At 36.6% G+C, this 17,091-nt stretch overlaps 1 protein-coding gene across 1 annotated transcript; it reads right to left on the bottom strand.

The window, feature by feature from the left end:
* Positions 1 to 16: 16 nt before the first annotated feature.
* rnf32 (ring finger protein 32) lies at positions 17 to 16,633 on the bottom strand. Its single transcript, XM_016533335.1, has 8 exons — positions 16,548 to 16,633; positions 15,257 to 15,512; positions 15,031 to 15,173; positions 12,549 to 12,581; positions 12,312 to 12,436; positions 12,093 to 12,201; positions 5,804 to 5,974; positions 17 to 3,739 (listed from the first exon to the last, which is right to left on the bottom strand). The coding sequence occupies exons 1-8, from the start codon at positions 16,605 to 16,607 to the stop codon at positions 3,524 to 3,526; spliced, it is 1,113 nt and encodes a 370-aa protein (XP_016388821.1). The 5' UTR covers positions 16,608 to 16,633; the 3' UTR covers positions 17 to 3,523.
* Positions 16,634 to 17,091: the final 458 nt, after the last annotated feature.

Below are 17,091 nucleotides of genomic sequence, written 5' to 3' on the forward strand. Positions count from 1 at the left end.
CCTCCTGACTGCACCCCTCAATGAGGGATTTTTTTATTTTTTATTATCTATAATTTTTCTCTAGTTTGATTGGGGGAAATATTAAGCTGTTTGCCAAGCTGATAATTTCATGTGTAATGAAGCATGCACTAGTCTCAATTAGGGCTTATAATTTTCCTCCTTAATTATTGTTTGATGACATTTTGTGCCCTTGTAGATCAGTATTTTGTAAAGTTAAATGGACGTTGTTAAAAGAAACCGATTTAGTTCCCATAAAAACAGCACACAAATGACATATAAACATTTTTGATAATGACAAGAGAGGCACCTTTATTACACATGATATTAGTACTAATATTAGAAACTACATTCTCTGAAGAATTGCAGAGTTGTCAAATTTAACACTGGCAAAGAAATCGTTGCAGTGAGTCTAACTGAACATTGATCATCTCAATTTAAGTTATAGATGCTTTAATGCCAAATTAACTAGTTCTTATGCAAATGGGGCACATTACAAAATCAGTTCAAAAAAAAATCTACAAGCAAAACATGATGGCCAGTCACAATGACAAATACTAATTGTCAGCATTGGTCTACAGCTGTCAAATTTATTGCTTGAATTTTGATGTGTAAAGTAAGTTTTGTAATCTGAAAACTTGTTATTCTTTGTCTGCCATTGCATATGTTTACATTCACTCCGTTAAAATGAAGATCAATTATTATTTATACGTTGATCAATTATAAATGAGGAAGCGTTATGATTTTAGTTTCCTCATGCTTTACTGTGACAATTCAGGTTTGTTGGATGTGACAGAATTAAGTAATGGGAATTGACAAGGAAACTCCCCGAAACATGTGCCTTACTCACAATATTGGCATATACTGGGTAGTATTGAAATATTACAGAGAGTGGAGGAGCCTACCTGCCAAATTTCTTCTTGCACTGCAACTGTTCTTGTTGTTTTCATTGGTAGGCAAGGTTCCGATGTGGACATTATGGGTTCGAGTCACTACCAACAACCAGCTTCTTATGTTATTGTGTTTACTTGAACTGGTTGTGGCAGATTGTGTTTTGGAGTGTTGCGACCTGCCAGTCACTCTTGGCAAAATCACCTCAATGATTTAACACGTTTAATGGAGTGTAGTGTATTGTAGTCTTGAATAAGGGAGGTGACAAAATTGAAAAGACAGCAGAGAAATGCTGCTGGTAGTAAAATGCACCAAATATATGGGAGAAGGTGAGGCACAATCTTGGGATATGCTTCCTGTTCCTGTACTTAAATCTGCTGCTACTTCCTTCACAACATTTGATACTATACTATGCTACATGTACTACGCAAACTGAGAGCATATAACCAATAACATACATCCATTGAACTTGGTTATTGCTGCAGAGCTTGTAAGGATCTATATATTTGCCTTATTTCAACATTCACTAGCAAAACAGCCTTCAAACATCTAGTCTGTACCTCTGCAGCTGCTTTGCTTTTTGCAAATGGCAGATTATTCATGAAGATATTTGTGTGTTTTTCCACTCACTCTCATGCTGGATTTTAAGCCAGCTCAGTCTGTTCAGTCTAACAAAATACTGGTCTACACAGATCAGAGGCTAAACTCGTACATTATGTAGGATCTTGTATATAAAGGCTGTGAAAACAGGACTGCAGAGCCACATCAGTCTGATTCACATCTATTAAAGCTTATTGTGCAGTGAAATGAATGTGAAGTCCGAGCGGAGTCAGATGTCATTACGTATGTAGAGCGCAGCACGACTCATTGAAGGGTCTCCTTTGTAGCTATGAAATACAGTGTTTTTTTTGTCTAAATGTTACTGATTACACAGTTAATGTACAGTATTTTCAGTATGGTTTCCAAACATTCCCATTCTGATGACAAAACCAATAGGCTAAAAGAACCATTCCTGACATTCCTCTTAAGGTTTTATGTAAAGCTGAACAGACATCCTGTGCGCAGTCTTCAGTTTTCGTCTCTTTAACTATGGCAAGCCTCATAATAATGTAAATGATGTATTTACATGTATATACAGTATATTTCTTCGTTTTATTTTTGTAGAATGTAGATATGAAACGGCTTTTGAGCCTCATTCATACTATGCTATTTGTGGAAAAGGCCAGACAATTAGTCATTCAGCATTTGTTTATTGAACAAAAAAATAATAATTTTTTTAATCACCTCTGATGCCTTAAACAGGCTTTCTAGGCTTTTTCGTTTTTGTCTCCTGTTGTCCAGTATTGAGGAGACAAGTTATGCATGTGTGAGACGTGAAAATGAGTTAGTTTGTGTACCTTTTTATTGACTAATTCACTGTGAATCCCTCTTGTGATTGTCAATAACATGGCATACCAAAACGACAGGGTGTATCTTTTAACTCGAACTGGCCAAAGTCAAAAGAAACTATCAGGGCACTGATATTGAATATTAAAGTTGGGGCAGAAATAATTTTAAGAAACTGATTGAATTTGGTGTCTGCAGAGGTCTAGGATTCACATGAGGGACACTGAATTTAAAGCCTGTGAAAAGGTCATTTAAAAACTGACACCTCAGTGGGTTCTGTGGTTCAGTTTGCTGCATTGTTTTGTGGTTTTTATTGTCATGGATTTAAAAAAAGTTACATGTAAAATATATTTTCTTCCTGTTGATTTGCACAAAGAACATTTTGTAAGAAAATATATGGGGAATAAGTGTATAATGTCAATAATTGTGTCATTGAAGTAAGCTTTATGTTTTTTGTGCGTATGTGTATTAAACTTTAAGGTCACTTTTGTCTGCACAAATTTTGTAATGCCAGAGCATCTTATATTATTATTAACTATATAATAAATTCTTTATTAACTACAGTATATAACACTAAATTCTACTCTTTGGCTTTAATTTAATTGGTGTTTGAGGAATGTTGCTGTTGCTTTATGCAGGACAAGGACTGGTGTGTCAGTTAGTGTGTTGGGTTTCTCAAAATAGTGGCATACTACAGTGATACTAGAAATAACTGTGAAAGAACAAGAAGCCAATTCATTCCATATTCTATAATGTGCTTGTCTGTACAACATTGGTACAAGAGTTACAAAAAATGTAGTACATCAAAGATGCTGTGGTATTTCAGTTTATTAGTCTGTTGAACTGTTGACAGCGTTTCACTAGAAAGTGTCCTGTCTACACATCAAAACAGCTTGTTTGTTCATCATTGGCTAAATGTCTGTCGGTCTCATTTGAATTCTCATCTTCAGATCCCAAGGGAAAGCTTAATTCTGTTTCCATTTTTGCCTGTTGCTTCTTTTACGTGTGTGAATGTATTTTCAGAATGTTTTCTCTCTCGTATTTGTAGAGTTGAATTGCATAGGTTTGTGAAACAAAATGTTCAGATAGTCTTTAGTTTACTTGTATTTTACTTCAGTTTACAATAAAGTTTGTGACTTTTGACAGTTTTTATCGTACTGTTTGATGTAGAATGGCGATGTGGGATAAGTTTGATTTGTCTCATTATATAAACTAGAACATCAAGACAAACTAATAAATATACTGATCTCTAATTTGAAACAAGCATTTTAGCATAGTGTGACCGGCAGAGAGGGCATGTGGGTTTCACCTCGTGGCAGAAAAGCTCAAAGGCTTGCAGACAGGGTTCATGGAAGAGATGGGAACAGGACAATAACAGGACATTCCTGTCTTCCTTCGATGAGCCATTGTGTGAGCCCAAGCGGTTCAGGCAAATGGGGCAGTCCTGAATGCCACGCTGGACAGCCTGGTGGAAGCAAGAAAAATCATGTGTGATTGTGTAATTGAAAGAAGTCATTTCAGTACTAGGAACTGGCAGCAGTAAACACATAAGTGAGTACGGACAAACAGTAATATCGCTAGTGAGAATTACACAATGCTTAAAATGCATCTATGCCTATCCAGTTGCTTTCAATGAGGTGCTAAAATGTCAACTACACAATATATATCATACAGTATCCATTTGAAAATTTTACCCATGGCCTGTTACGATCAAGCATCAATCATGCACTATCCGTAAAATGTGCTGGCTTCTTGACTTCTAAGAGACTATAACCATTCAAAATGCACAATGATTAATGCTGCCAAGACACCACACTGACACCAGCAATCAGTAGTGCCACTCAATCAAATTGCTGCTCTGCATCTGTTGATTAGACGACCATTTACATTTTTCACTCCTCGCTGAATATTCAAAATGATCATCACCATTAATTCTGCTGATCGAGATTGAACGTAACTGACTGTGCCGTGCTTGGTGCTAATTCATGCTAGATTTCCTCTGGTTAACTGTTTTGCTGCTCAATTATTATCAGTTAATACTCAATTATTAATAATGGTTCTTATTATCATCGATGTTGGAAACCGTTTTTGCTTAATATTTTTTTCAGGATTCTTTGATAAATAGAAAGTTGAAGAGAACAGCATTTGTAACATTATGGATGTCTTTACTGTCACTTTTGATCAATGTATCCTTGCTGAATAAATTACATTTTTTATTCTTCAGAAAAAAAAAATCAGAACCAATCAGCGTATTAGAATAATTTCTTAAGAAAAAGACTAGCCTAGAGTAATAGCTGTTGAAAATTCGGCTTTGCCATCACAGAAATAGATAATATTTTAAAATATGAAGAGTTTATTTGCAAAAACAGATAACTTTTTTTTTTTTCAAAAATCATGTTTTTTATAATGTTATGTTTTTATTGTGTTAGTTAGCTGTATTTTTTAGTTATTTTTTAACCTAATTAAATTACCCAACTGTGTTTGATTGAGATTAATTGGAATGCACAATGAAAAAACCTGATTTTTGAAAAATCAGTTATCTGTTTTTGCAAATGAACTCTTCATATATTAAGTCATTTTAATTTGTAATAATATTTTACAATATTACTGATTTCTTACAACAACATAAAAAATTCTCAATTATTTTGACTGATAATGTTAATTTGTATTTAATCATCATGCTTAAGCCTTCTATCATTCCCTTATGTTGCTTTTATTAACAAGCATTTGCTTTCCCGGCCTCTGAAATGCTCCTGTGAAATGAAAAAACAAAACATGCCCGTGAACAGACGCACACCTCGTGTTCCGTGAGAGTGTTTTCCTGCTCCATTATCAGGGAAAAATGATTAGCAGATTTATGACCGCTGTGTGCAGCTCGTATCACAGTTGTAGTTCAGTTGAGTCTAACAGAAAGTAGGTGTGCAGCCATAATCATTAACTGACTGTCAAGCTTCCTTTATTCAGCAAAGGCCAATCGCTTCGCACGAGAACATTTCATAATTGTTTGTTCTGTTTGTCTGGGTGGGAACGGGTTGGTTCTGACTTGAACTCTGCTAACTCTAGGTTTGAGAGTCTCAAGTTATCTGCCCGACCTCTCATCCAGAAGATAAAAAATTAGCGTTTCCTTTTTTAGTGGATCACTGCCATTGGCTGCCTCAACACAATAACAATGAGGCCCACTGAAATGCCAAATCTTGTCTTCAGCTCGCATGTAATGAAAGGCTAGGCATGCATTATCCGCGCAGCTTGTGTTTTTTAGTAAACACGGTGGATTATTTCCACTCATTCATTAGCAAGGTAAACAATCATCTCTTGGAGGGTTTGATACTGTTAAATCGGAACATCTGTGCCGCCAGTGCGGCTCGAGCGCTCCGGGACAGGTGGCGGCACGTCGGGTGAAGGGCAGGACCGAGGAGCGACTGCAGAGAGGGATTAGAGGCATTGATGAGCTGCTCTTTTATAAAAGTACACTGGGATTTCAGTCTCCGTCTGCATGTGTAGGTGAAGGAGCAGCAGCATTATCGCAAACCTTCTCTTGAGCTTCCAGCCAGTCCTTCTCCTCCATTTCAGAAACACTCGTGTACTTGTCGAAACGGCGAAGGATGTCGTGGCTCGAGGCCACGGAGCGATCGATATCACTCAGGAAGGCTTCCACGTCTGTGCTGCATGACTGCACCAAGCTGTCGTTCATCTCCTGAAACTGATTAATGAAACGAATGACATGAAAATGGGTTTCGGTCAGACATGACAAGGCAAACTGATGTTCCGTCATAACATAGATCAATTCGGAGTCTTGCACTGACAATGAAACGCTGTTAACAGCCAGATCAATAGCAGTATGAATGGATGTATGAAGGAAACTTTCTGGACGATCCCAGAAATTGACCTGCAAGATTAAGCATGCACAGGTACGCACACACATCCTGTGGCGGCTATTGCAGCGAATTACATCAGTGGTTTCTTTATAGCTGTATTTGATCAGTAATTAAACAGACGTTAAGCGTTCCACAGAGTTCAAACGTAGACCTTCCTAAAGAAGGACAAACAACACTAGGCAGTGTGAACTCTGCCTCCACGCATTCAGGGAAAAGAGAGGGTAGGTACAATCAATCTTAATGTCACCAATTTAACTTTCTAATATGTTGACTTAGTGAGGTACCTGAGGAAAAAAACGAGCGACTAGTTGATTGAAAACCTATCTAAGAGCAAAGCGATAAGCATACTGCATTCTTTCTCTCTTTGTTCCATTTTGTTTAGCTGGTTAACTGCTTCCTGGTGTGCCAAAGGTCCAGAGAAACATGCAAAAAAAACAGAAATTCACACTCATTCACAAGTTACATTCCAAATATTCCATGTAATATCATGGCTCTAAATCACAAGGGGAAAAAATGATCAAACATATACCTTGAAAGTAGGGCTGGGTAAAAAATATCGATATCTCAATATTAATCGATTCTCATTTTTACAGAATGATATCGATTCTTAAATCCCAAGAATCGCTTAGTCTAGCCTGTTTTCAGTTAATGGACGGAACATTGAAGGGCACTTGCCATCCAATAAATCGCAATAAGCATTGTGCGTTGGTACTTTTAATATGAAACTAAGTCTCAGATTTCAAATTCTGTCCATTGTATTGCAGTATTTAAACAATAAATGCCGTTTTGGCGCTGTTTAATGTGGAGGGACAGATCGCTGTAGGCTTCAGTGTTTAATGTGGAGTGACAGATCGGTGTAGCGCCTCAGCTCAACAGACGCAGCAGCGCGAGGCACACGTGAACTGATCATCTCCTCCACATTAATAGCAGTTTCAGCACAAAATAAACATGACTAAACATCTGAACAGTGGCGGCTCGTCGGGGGAGGCAGTGGAGGCACAGCTTCTCCATAATTTTGAGTTGAAAATGGGAGGAGGACGATTTAATGTTAATAAAATTCACAATTCATTTCAGTTCACGTCTCAGAATGTGTATTTTTTGTTTTGTAATTTCACAGTTGTAATACCATAACGTGAAAGCGCCGCTTTTCTATCGCGAATGTGCCGAATCTGCTGATGTAATTACAACCGCTAAATGATAGAGAAGGGGAGGGGGAGGCCGGGGGAGAGAAATTGAAGTAGAAATATTATTATGTAACTGTAACTTTATTATTGTAAAAACGTCATTAATTTTAACCTGCAATATTATAGTATATAATATTATAGTACCAACTGACTGTTGATATATTTTACAGCATTAGTTGAGATTTTTTTTTTTCTTGAGAAAATTTGGCATGTACTGTACCTGATATATATCCAAAATAATCGATGTTGAATCGAATTGAATCGAATCGAATCGCAAGCTTGTGAATGAGAATTGAATCGAATCGTGAAATTTGTGTCAAAACCCAGCCCTACTTGAAAGCACTGTAAGTTGACAACAATATTAAACTTAATTTATATAACCCCTTTCATACAATGCAGCTCAAAGCGCTTCACATGAAAACAAGTAAATACCATAATAATAACATACAATTAAAAATGAAACCTACTTTAAATTGATAATAAAAGAAGATAAAACAACAATACATCAATAATACATAGAATGCTTAAAAAAAGAAATTTGCTAATTAAAAGCTTAAGTAATTTTTTTAATGTTTTTATCTTTCCATTAAAATATTTAGTGATCTCTGGATAAGGTATTTGCTAAATTAACACACTTGATGTAAATGTAGATCATTTCCCCTTTTCATTCCTGCCACTATAAACTAACTTGCCTTGTAAGAGAGCACTTGGCTATTAGTTGTTTAGCAATCGCAATTGAACCATACTCCCTAGTAGCAGACAAATGAAAATAAAAAATATATTTGGCAACACTCAACAGTATACGATACTGTCACAGGGGTCAATGCATACATCTGTATGCTTTTAAATAAGCTTTTCAAAGCAGTTTGAGAATATAGCTTGGAGTCTGGAATAGTGCTGTCAGTTCCAGAACCGTAACCAAGACTTGACAGTTGATGCCTCACTAGATGGCAACCTTTGCTTTCCCTGGACTAATGCATGGGGACTTCTGTGTGGGATAATGAGGGGGCTGCAGGGCCAGACGTCTGTGTCAGTGAGGTCCCTGCCCAACAGCTTCTAACCACTTTCACCTGCTATCAGTATCCTGCACTCTGAAGGGTCAAAGAGTTCATGAAAACTGCTATGGCAAATGACTTTATAAAACAAACTCTTTAAGCCTTCAATTCTAAACTCACAAATCTTGTACAAAATTTAAAAAAATTTATTTACTCTTTACTCTCTTCATTTTGCAGAATAATACATAAAAAACTCCAAAATGACCAGACAAACCATATTTTCTGGCATATTATATCAAGAATACAATAATCTAATTAATGAACTTTAGTTGTTTAGCAATCGCAATTGAACCATACTCCCTAGTAGCAGACAAATGGAAATAAAAAATATATTTGGCAACACTCAACAGTATACGATACTGTCACAGGGGTCAATGTATACATCTGTATGCTTTTAAATAAGCTTTTCAAAGCAGTTTGAGAATATAGCTTGGAGTCTGGAATAGTGCTGTCAGTTCCAGAACCGTAACCAAGACTTGACAGTTGATGCCTCACTAGATGGCAACCTTTGCTTTCCCTGGGCTAATGCATGGGGACTTCTGTGTGGGATAATGAGGGGGCTGCAGGGCCAGACGTCTGTGTCAGTGAGGTCCCTGCCCAACAGCTTCTAACCACTTTCACCTGCTATCAGTATCCTGCACTCTGAAGGGTCAAAGAGTTCATGAAAACTGCTATGGCAAATGACTTTATAAAACAAACTCTTTAAGCCTTCAATTCTAAACTCACAAATCTTGTACAAAATTAAAAAAAATTTATTTACTCTTTACTCTCTTCATTTTGCAGAATAATACATAAAAAACTCCAAAATGACCAGACAAACCATATTTTCTGGCATATTATATCAAGAATACAATAATCTAATTAATGAACTAAAAATGCTATTGTATTGAGAGACCGATTGAGAGACCGAAATGTCAATTAACAGACTAAAACTGTCATAATGTCTCAATTAATGTTACCTTTTTTTCAAAGAATACTCGTCTTAATTGTTGGTCTTTCGGTGGCACATACTTCTTTATGTTGCTGTACCATTTGCGAACAAGGTAGCCACGCCAGAAAGCCTGTATTCTGAGATTTGAAAAATAAAAACCAAACACAAGAAACCAATGACACGGTTGGGAATGGGAGCAATTTAGATGGATGTAGATTGTCCATCCACATGAACTTCACATCTTTACCTGACAGCACACTTTTCCCGATAGAGACGAGCACCATCGTAAATCACCCTGGTCTCATACTGCTCCGTCCTGCACATCGGGCAGCTCTTCCTGCCTGAGAACTTCTCAAAAGACTTCAGACACACCTGAAATTAGTGGCACAAAGGGACTAATTCACAAACTCGGAGTGATTTTCACAAGGTGTTATCAAAGTCTCCATGCCAATTAATGATGTTGGAAGGATCTGTAATGACTTACTTTGTGAAATACATGAGAACAGGAGAGTAGAACCTAACCAAATACCACAAAAAACATAATTAGCTATTATATAAAAACATTTAGTTGACCAAATGCCAAATGTAGCATACGTGAGTTCCTGCATATTACATATTAAAATATAGCATGGTAATGAATCGATCAAGGTGGCCAGTGTGTTTATGTACAAAAAGATGTGATATTCTTGATTAGTCACCAGAAACAGCAGCTGAGTGTACATGTATACTGTCTGTCTACTGCCTATAAAACTGTCTACAGCCCACAGCTTGTCTGATAATCTACATGCATTCAGACTCCATTAGACTGTATTCAAGAGCAAATTTCTCACACCAAATCAACAAACACAGGAGCAGGTGAAGCATCTAGTTAACTTGTTAACAAACACAATAGTTCCAAACTTTGTTTTATATATTTATATTATATTAATATTTCTCAAATCAATTTGTATTATGTAGTTAATAGTATTTCAGACTTTCAATATTCTTTTGTTAATGCATAATCTACTTGCATGCACTTTATTAATTTTCATCTCTACAAAAAAATTTAGTTTATGCCAATAATTATTATTTTGAGAATCATACCTCAAACTAATACATAGATAAAATATTTGACAAATTATAATATATATTAATAGAATTATATCAATTAACATTGCTGTTTAACCATAGTGCCTTACGTCTTTTTTGCCACATCTTAGTAAAATAATGTGAAACCATTACATCTATTACACTAATATTTACATCATGTGACTAAGGCACAGCTTGCCTGTTGTTCTGAATAGCTGGTCTTTTTCCCAGCATTCTTGAGGAGACTGGCATCTTAAAAGGGAATTGGGAAGCTGTAAAAATGGCTGGTTGACCTTCCATACTGACCTACATCATTCATGATACAGTTGAGTTACAAGACATTATGGTAAATTTGTAGAGTTACAGGACACTAAAAAGTGCGTTTGTGTACATCTGGGAAAAAACAAGGGCATCTGTTGACCGAAAGAACATTGGAGGGCACTACAGGAACTCATGAAGATAAAAAGAAAGAAGAGGACATATACAGTAGCAGTAGTAAGTTAAAAGGGTCATATGATGCGATTTCAAGTTTTCCTTTCTCTTTGAAGTGTTACAAGCTCTTGGTGCATAAAGAAGATCTGTAAAGTTGCAAAGACTAAAGTCTCAAATCCAAATAAATATTCTTTATAAAAGTTAAGAGTCAACCACACCTACCTAAAACGGCTCATTCTAACACGCCCCCACATGTCTACGTCACTATGTGGAAATATTAGCATAATGCCGCCCAAATGTGCACGCAAAGAAAGGTGTGGTTTCAGGAACAGCAGTAGTGTTGATGCAGCATGTCAGGGAGACGCTGTGTGTTTCAGTGCGAAAGCAAAAGCACTTTATTTGGCCTTCCGGAAGTAGATGCAATTAGGAATCATTGGTTAAGATTTAGTTACAACAGAACAGCACAACCCAGATGTTCGAATTAGTGCAACGCATTTTATGGACGACAGTTTTTGAACCTAGAAGAGTACAAAGCTGGCTGTGCACAAAGGCTATTTTAAAAAAATATATAATAATTCCGACTTTGCTATGACAATCTAGCGCTTCTGAATCAGCGACTGTAAGTATGTTTTGTTACTAGTTTAAGTATTTGCTATTGACTGTTCAAATGCAGAGTTCACAGGGGTCAATGCATACATCTGTATGCTTTTAAATAAGCTTTTCAAAGCAGTTTGAGAATATAGCTTGGAGTCTGGAATAGTGCTGTCAGTTCCAGAACCGTAACCAAGACTTGACAGTTGATGCCTCACTAGATGGCAACCTTTGCTTTCCCTGGACTAATGCATGGGGACTTCTGTGTGGGATAATGAGGGGGCTGCAGGGCCAGACGTCTGTGTCAGTGAGGTCCCTGCCCAACAGCTTCTAACCACTTTCACCTGCTATCAGTATCCTGCACTCTGAAGGGTCAAAGAGTTCATGAAAACTGCTATGGAAAATGACTTTATAAAACAAACTCTTTAAGCCTTCAATTCTAAACTCACAAATCTTGTACAAAATTAAAAAAAATTTATTTACTCTTTACTCTCTTCATTTTGCAGAATAATACATAAAAAACTCCAAAATGACCAGACAAACCATATTTTCTGGCATATTATATCAAGAATACAATAATCTAATTAATGAACTAAAAATGCTATTGTATTGAGAGACCGATTGAGAGACCGAAATGTCAATTAACAGACTAAAACTGTCATAATGTCTCAATTAATGTTACCTTTTTTTCAAAGAATACTCGTCTTAATTGTTGGTCTTTCGGTGGCACATACTTCTTTATGTTGCTGTACCATTTGCGAACAAGGTAGCCACGCCAGAAAGCCTGTATTCTGAGATTTGAAAAATAAAAACCAAACACAAGAAACCAATGACACGGTTGGGAATGGGAGCAATTTAGATGGATGTAGATTGTCCATCCACATGAACTTCACATCTTTACCTGACAGCACACTTTTCCCGATAGAGACGAGCACCATCGTAAATCACCCTGGTCTCATACTGCTCCGTCCTGCACATCGGGCAGCTCTTCCTGCCTGAGAACTTCTCAAAAGACTTCAGACACACCTGAAATTAGTGGCACAAAGGGACTAATTCACAAACTCGGAGTGATTTTCACAAGGTGTTATCAAAGTCTCCATGCCAATTAATGATGTTGGAAGGATCTGTAATGACTTACTTTGTGAAATACATGAGAACAGGAGAGTAGAACCTAACCAAATACCACAAAAAACATAATTAGCTATTATATAAAAACATTTAGTTGACCAAATGCCAAATGTAGCATACGTGAGTTCCAGCATATTACATATTAAAATATAGCATGGTAATGAATCGATCAAGGTGGCCAGTGTGTTTATGTACAAAAAGATGTGATATTCTTGATTAGTCACCAGAAACAGCAGCTGAGTGTACATGTATACTGTCTGTCTACTGCCTATAAAACTGTCTACTGCCCACAGCTTGTCTGATAATCTACATGCATTCAGACTCCATTAGACTGTATTCAAGAGCAAATTTCTCACACCAAATCAACAAACACAGGAGCAGGTGAAGCATCTAGTTAACTTGTTAACAAACACAATAGTTCCAAACTTTGTTTTATATATTTATATTATATTAATATTTCTCAAATCAATTTGTATTATGTAGTTAATAGTATTTCAGACTTTCAATATTCTTTTGTTAATGCATAATCTACTTGCATGCACTTTATTAATTTTCATCTCTACAAAAAAATGTAGTTTATGCCAATAATAATTATTTTGAGAATCATACCTCAAACTAATACATAGATAAAATATTTGACAAATTATAATATATATTAATAGAATTATATCAATTAACATTGCTGTTTAACCATAGTGCCTTACGTCTTTTTTGCCACATCTTAGTAAAATAATGTGAAACCATTACATCTATTACACTAATATTTACATCATGTGACTAAGGCACAGCTTGCCTGTTGTTCTGAATAGCTGGTCTTTTTCCCAGCATTCTTGAGGAGACTGGCATCTTAAAAGGGAATTGGGAAGCTGTAAAAATGGCTGGTTGACCTTCCATACTGACCTACATCATTCATGATACAGTTGAGTTACAAGACATTATGGTAAATTTGTAGAGTTACAGGACACTAAAAAGTGCGTTTGTGTACATCTGGGAAAAAACAAGGGCATCTGTTGACCGAAAGAACATTGGAGGGCACTACAGGAACTCATGAAGATAAAAAGAAAGAAGAGGACATATACAGTAGCAGTAGTAAGTTAAAAGGGTCATATGATGCGATTTCAAGTTTTCCTTTCTCTTTGAAGTGTTACTTATATTTCTGCATAAAACAGAGTAATATATAATATATCTCTTTTAGAACATTTCCATAATAGTCTTTATACTTCATACTCAAAAAAGGGCTTTCCTTCTTTAAAGGGATAGTTCACCCAGAAATGAAAATTCTGTAATTAATTACCCACCCTCTTGTTGTTCCAAACCTGTAAGACCTTCGTTTATCTTCGAAACACAAATTAAGATATTTTTGGTGAAATCCGAGAGTTTTCTGACCCTCCATAGACAGCACCACATTCAAGCCCCAGAAAGGTATTAAGGAAATCGTTAAAATAGTCCATGTGACATCAGTGGCTCAACCGTAATGTTATGAAGCTACGAGAATACTTTCTGTGCACAAAGAAAACAAAAATAACAACTTTATTCAAAGAGTTCACAAGAGTTCTATGACACTTGCACATGATGCTGCTGATGGGAGGAGCCACCATTCTGACATAGAACCCGGATGCGCTTTTTGTTTTCTTTGCACATAAAATGTATTCTCGTAGCTTAGAGAGTACTTCTCGTAAAAAGTATTGCAGGGTCTATACAGGGTGAGAAAGCTTTCGGATTTCATCAAAAATATCTTAATTTGTGTTGCGAAGATGAAAAAAGGTCTTATGGTTTGGAATGACATGAGGGTGAGTAATTAATGACAGAATTTTCATTTACTTCACCCAGAAATAAAAATTCTGTCATAAATTTCTCATCTTCATGTCATTATAAACCTGTATGACTTTTTTGAAAAAAAAAAATGTTTTTGTCCATTCAATGAAAGTCAGTGAGGTGCAATGTTTCTTCAATTGCAAAAGAAAGAAATTCATACAGGTTTGGAACAACATGAGGCTGAGTAAATGAGTGACTTACAAAATATTAAGAATACTGAAGCACTTCCATGTATTATGTAGCTTACAGACGCTGCACCTTACATTTGCTTTGAAAGCACATTTTGTGAAAAGGTTGTTTTCTATAGGCCACAGTGCACGCTAGTTCAGCAAGTCAGCAATAACAATTTTCACAAAAGGATGATATTTAAATGGATATATAATACACACACATGTGTATATATATATATATATATATATATATATATATAAAATATATATAAAATCATCAAATGCTAAAACTCTCAAAACTCTAAAATTTTGGGATTGCCCCATGAATCACATAGGCTAAATGGTCTCTTTTGGCTCCAAAAGTTAACAACTTTGGGACAATGTTAATTTTGTACCAACTATAATCACTGCACTTAACTGTCAAATGTATTTAAATGCGTTCCAAATTCATGTGGCTCAAAAATGAGAGGGCACATAAGTGGGCACGATGCCTCTGAACGCAGTTACCTGTGGTTGCAGACGAAACTCCTCCCTGCATATCACACAGGGCTGGGTTGAGTCTCCCTCCTGGATGGACCTGGTTTTGACCTCTGCCCACTCCTCTGCTGTTAGTCTTCTTGAAGGAGCTGCCACCAGACCCATCCTCTGGGCTGCATCAACAGCAACAACTGAACATTAGCCAATGTGGGCTTTCAGCAAAACCTAAGCATGAAACACAATAATCGCAGCCTACCAAGAGTCAGAGGTGGAGGGCCACGATCCAGCACATACTCTCTCTCCTCTTGTCCTTGTGTCTGCTCAGGACATATGACGCTCTGCCTTGAGTTGTGATTTCTGTGCTTCCTACTAACATGTGCAGCCCCACAGGAAGCGTCTGATACGGGGAGGTTACGGGGAATGTTTCGAACAAGAACGCTTCGTGTGATATGGTCCTGTAGTGCTACAGCTGCTAGAGTCAGCCTCCCGCGCTCTGCTTTACAGCCAAATCCCTAAGGAACATGGAGCTGTTTAGACTACTGGTCTACTGCTGCATGAGGGCAAGAAGCATGTTTCCATATTGATGGCAATCCCAATGTAACTGTGTAATCTGACTAAATAGCCTTTTTGTCAATGAATCTACTTCATAATTCACTGAAATTTAATTATATTAAAGTGGATTCTGTTTTGTTTTTTTTATCAGTGACTACATATTTCTCATGGGTTCTTAAAAGTGTGAAATGGACCGATACTAATTCTCTGTGTCCTGCATTTGATGAGTACTCAGTCATGACAAACATTCTTGAAACTGAGCGCTCATGAGCAAAGATGGCAGTCTTTTGTGGGGTCCTTTCATCAGTCCATCATTGTCCACTGAGATGATGGCAATGCTAAGGTATTACAGACCTAGCTGGCTTTTTGTCTTGGGTTTAATTATAGACGAATGGCTATGAAGCATTACCACATTTTAATCCAATATTTTCAGTCCAGTTCAAACAAATCTTTAAACTTGAAACTGTGTGTTCAAGAGCTGCGCTGAAGTCTGTCATATTGATATGGAGAGTCTGGGAGTTGTGTGTCTTACAGCAAGTTCCTTTTTTATGAGAAGATTGCATGTTGTTAAATTGAACGTTGCGTCATACGCCAGTGATTTATAAGCACCATAACAATGGTAGATTATATTGTTATGATGATGATGATAATGATTATAGGATTAAATGAGCGTTACTGAATTCGTAAAGCAGAAAAGATTTTTAGTCACCAGCCTCATAAAACTGTCACGATTGTAACATTTTAAGTAACTATTATGCCGTTTATTTTACAGGTCAATTGTTTACCGTGGCAACCTAACTTTACACCTGACTGTCCCGGAATCAGAACAGTAACCATAACAGCTAGCAAGAGCGCAGAGACAAACGTTATCTTAAATTATGAGGCGCAAAATAAGCAGGGACGCATTTTGATAACCTTACAAGTCACCCTCTCAAACTAGCATAACAACGCAGAGATGATCCTCAAAAAGAGTAAAGAAAAGAAAAGCACCTCACCCGCGGCATTGCTGTCCACAGAAACAGTGTTTGCTTGGTCGCTATGCAACGAAGTTCCATTCAACTCAGTGTGACGTTCCCACGAACTCAACTAGTTTTCCTGATTGTCAATAGATCTGATTACTAGTGATAAAGTGAATAGCGGAAATACTTTTAAAAATGTACATTTAAATTCAAAAATACGTTTTTAAAACATTTATTATGAGGTCTGAAAACAATTATGTTCATTTTTAATATGCACTCATAAATAATTATTTGGCTAAATAAATTAAGAAACAATCATGTCAAGTTTATGGATTTTGTTAAAACCATTATATAATTACAACAGCACCAAAAACAATCTTCCTCAGTCTAAGCAATAGCTAAATTTGTCACCACAATGGTGAACAAATGGTGAAAACAGAACATTAAACACTGTCCTTTTTGCTTATCTTGTCCAAAAAAAAAAAAATTTTAAAAATTGTGCCATTTCAACATTCACTCCTCAATTCCCTCACTGGGAAAACCTTAATTTTTAAATCAGCTGCGGGGGTAGAGTTTGCAC

Source organism: Sinocyclocheilus rhinocerous, unplaced genomic scaffold (genome assembly GCF_001515625.1).
Source record: "Sinocyclocheilus rhinocerous isolate Xijiao unplaced genomic scaffold, SAMN03320098_v1.1 scaffold245, whole genome shotgun sequence".
Classification (NCBI taxonomy): domain Eukaryota; kingdom Metazoa; phylum Chordata; class Actinopteri; order Cypriniformes; family Cyprinidae; genus Sinocyclocheilus; species Sinocyclocheilus rhinocerous.

Bases quoted from the DNA above. Each gene is read 5' to 3' on its own strand.
- rnf32 (XM_016533335.1), bottom strand. From the start codon at position 16,607: ATGGAACTTCGTTGCATAGCGACCAAGCAAACACTGTTTCTGTGGACA. The intron at 15,513-16,547 runs GTGAGGTGCTTT...CATGTTCCTTAG, and splicing joins TGTGGACAGCAATGCCGCGG to GGATTTGGCTGTAAAGCAGA. The intron at 15,174-15,256 runs GTAGGCTGCGAT...CTGTTGATGCAG, and splicing joins CCCTCCACCTCTGACTCTTG to CCCAGAGGATGGGTCTGGTG.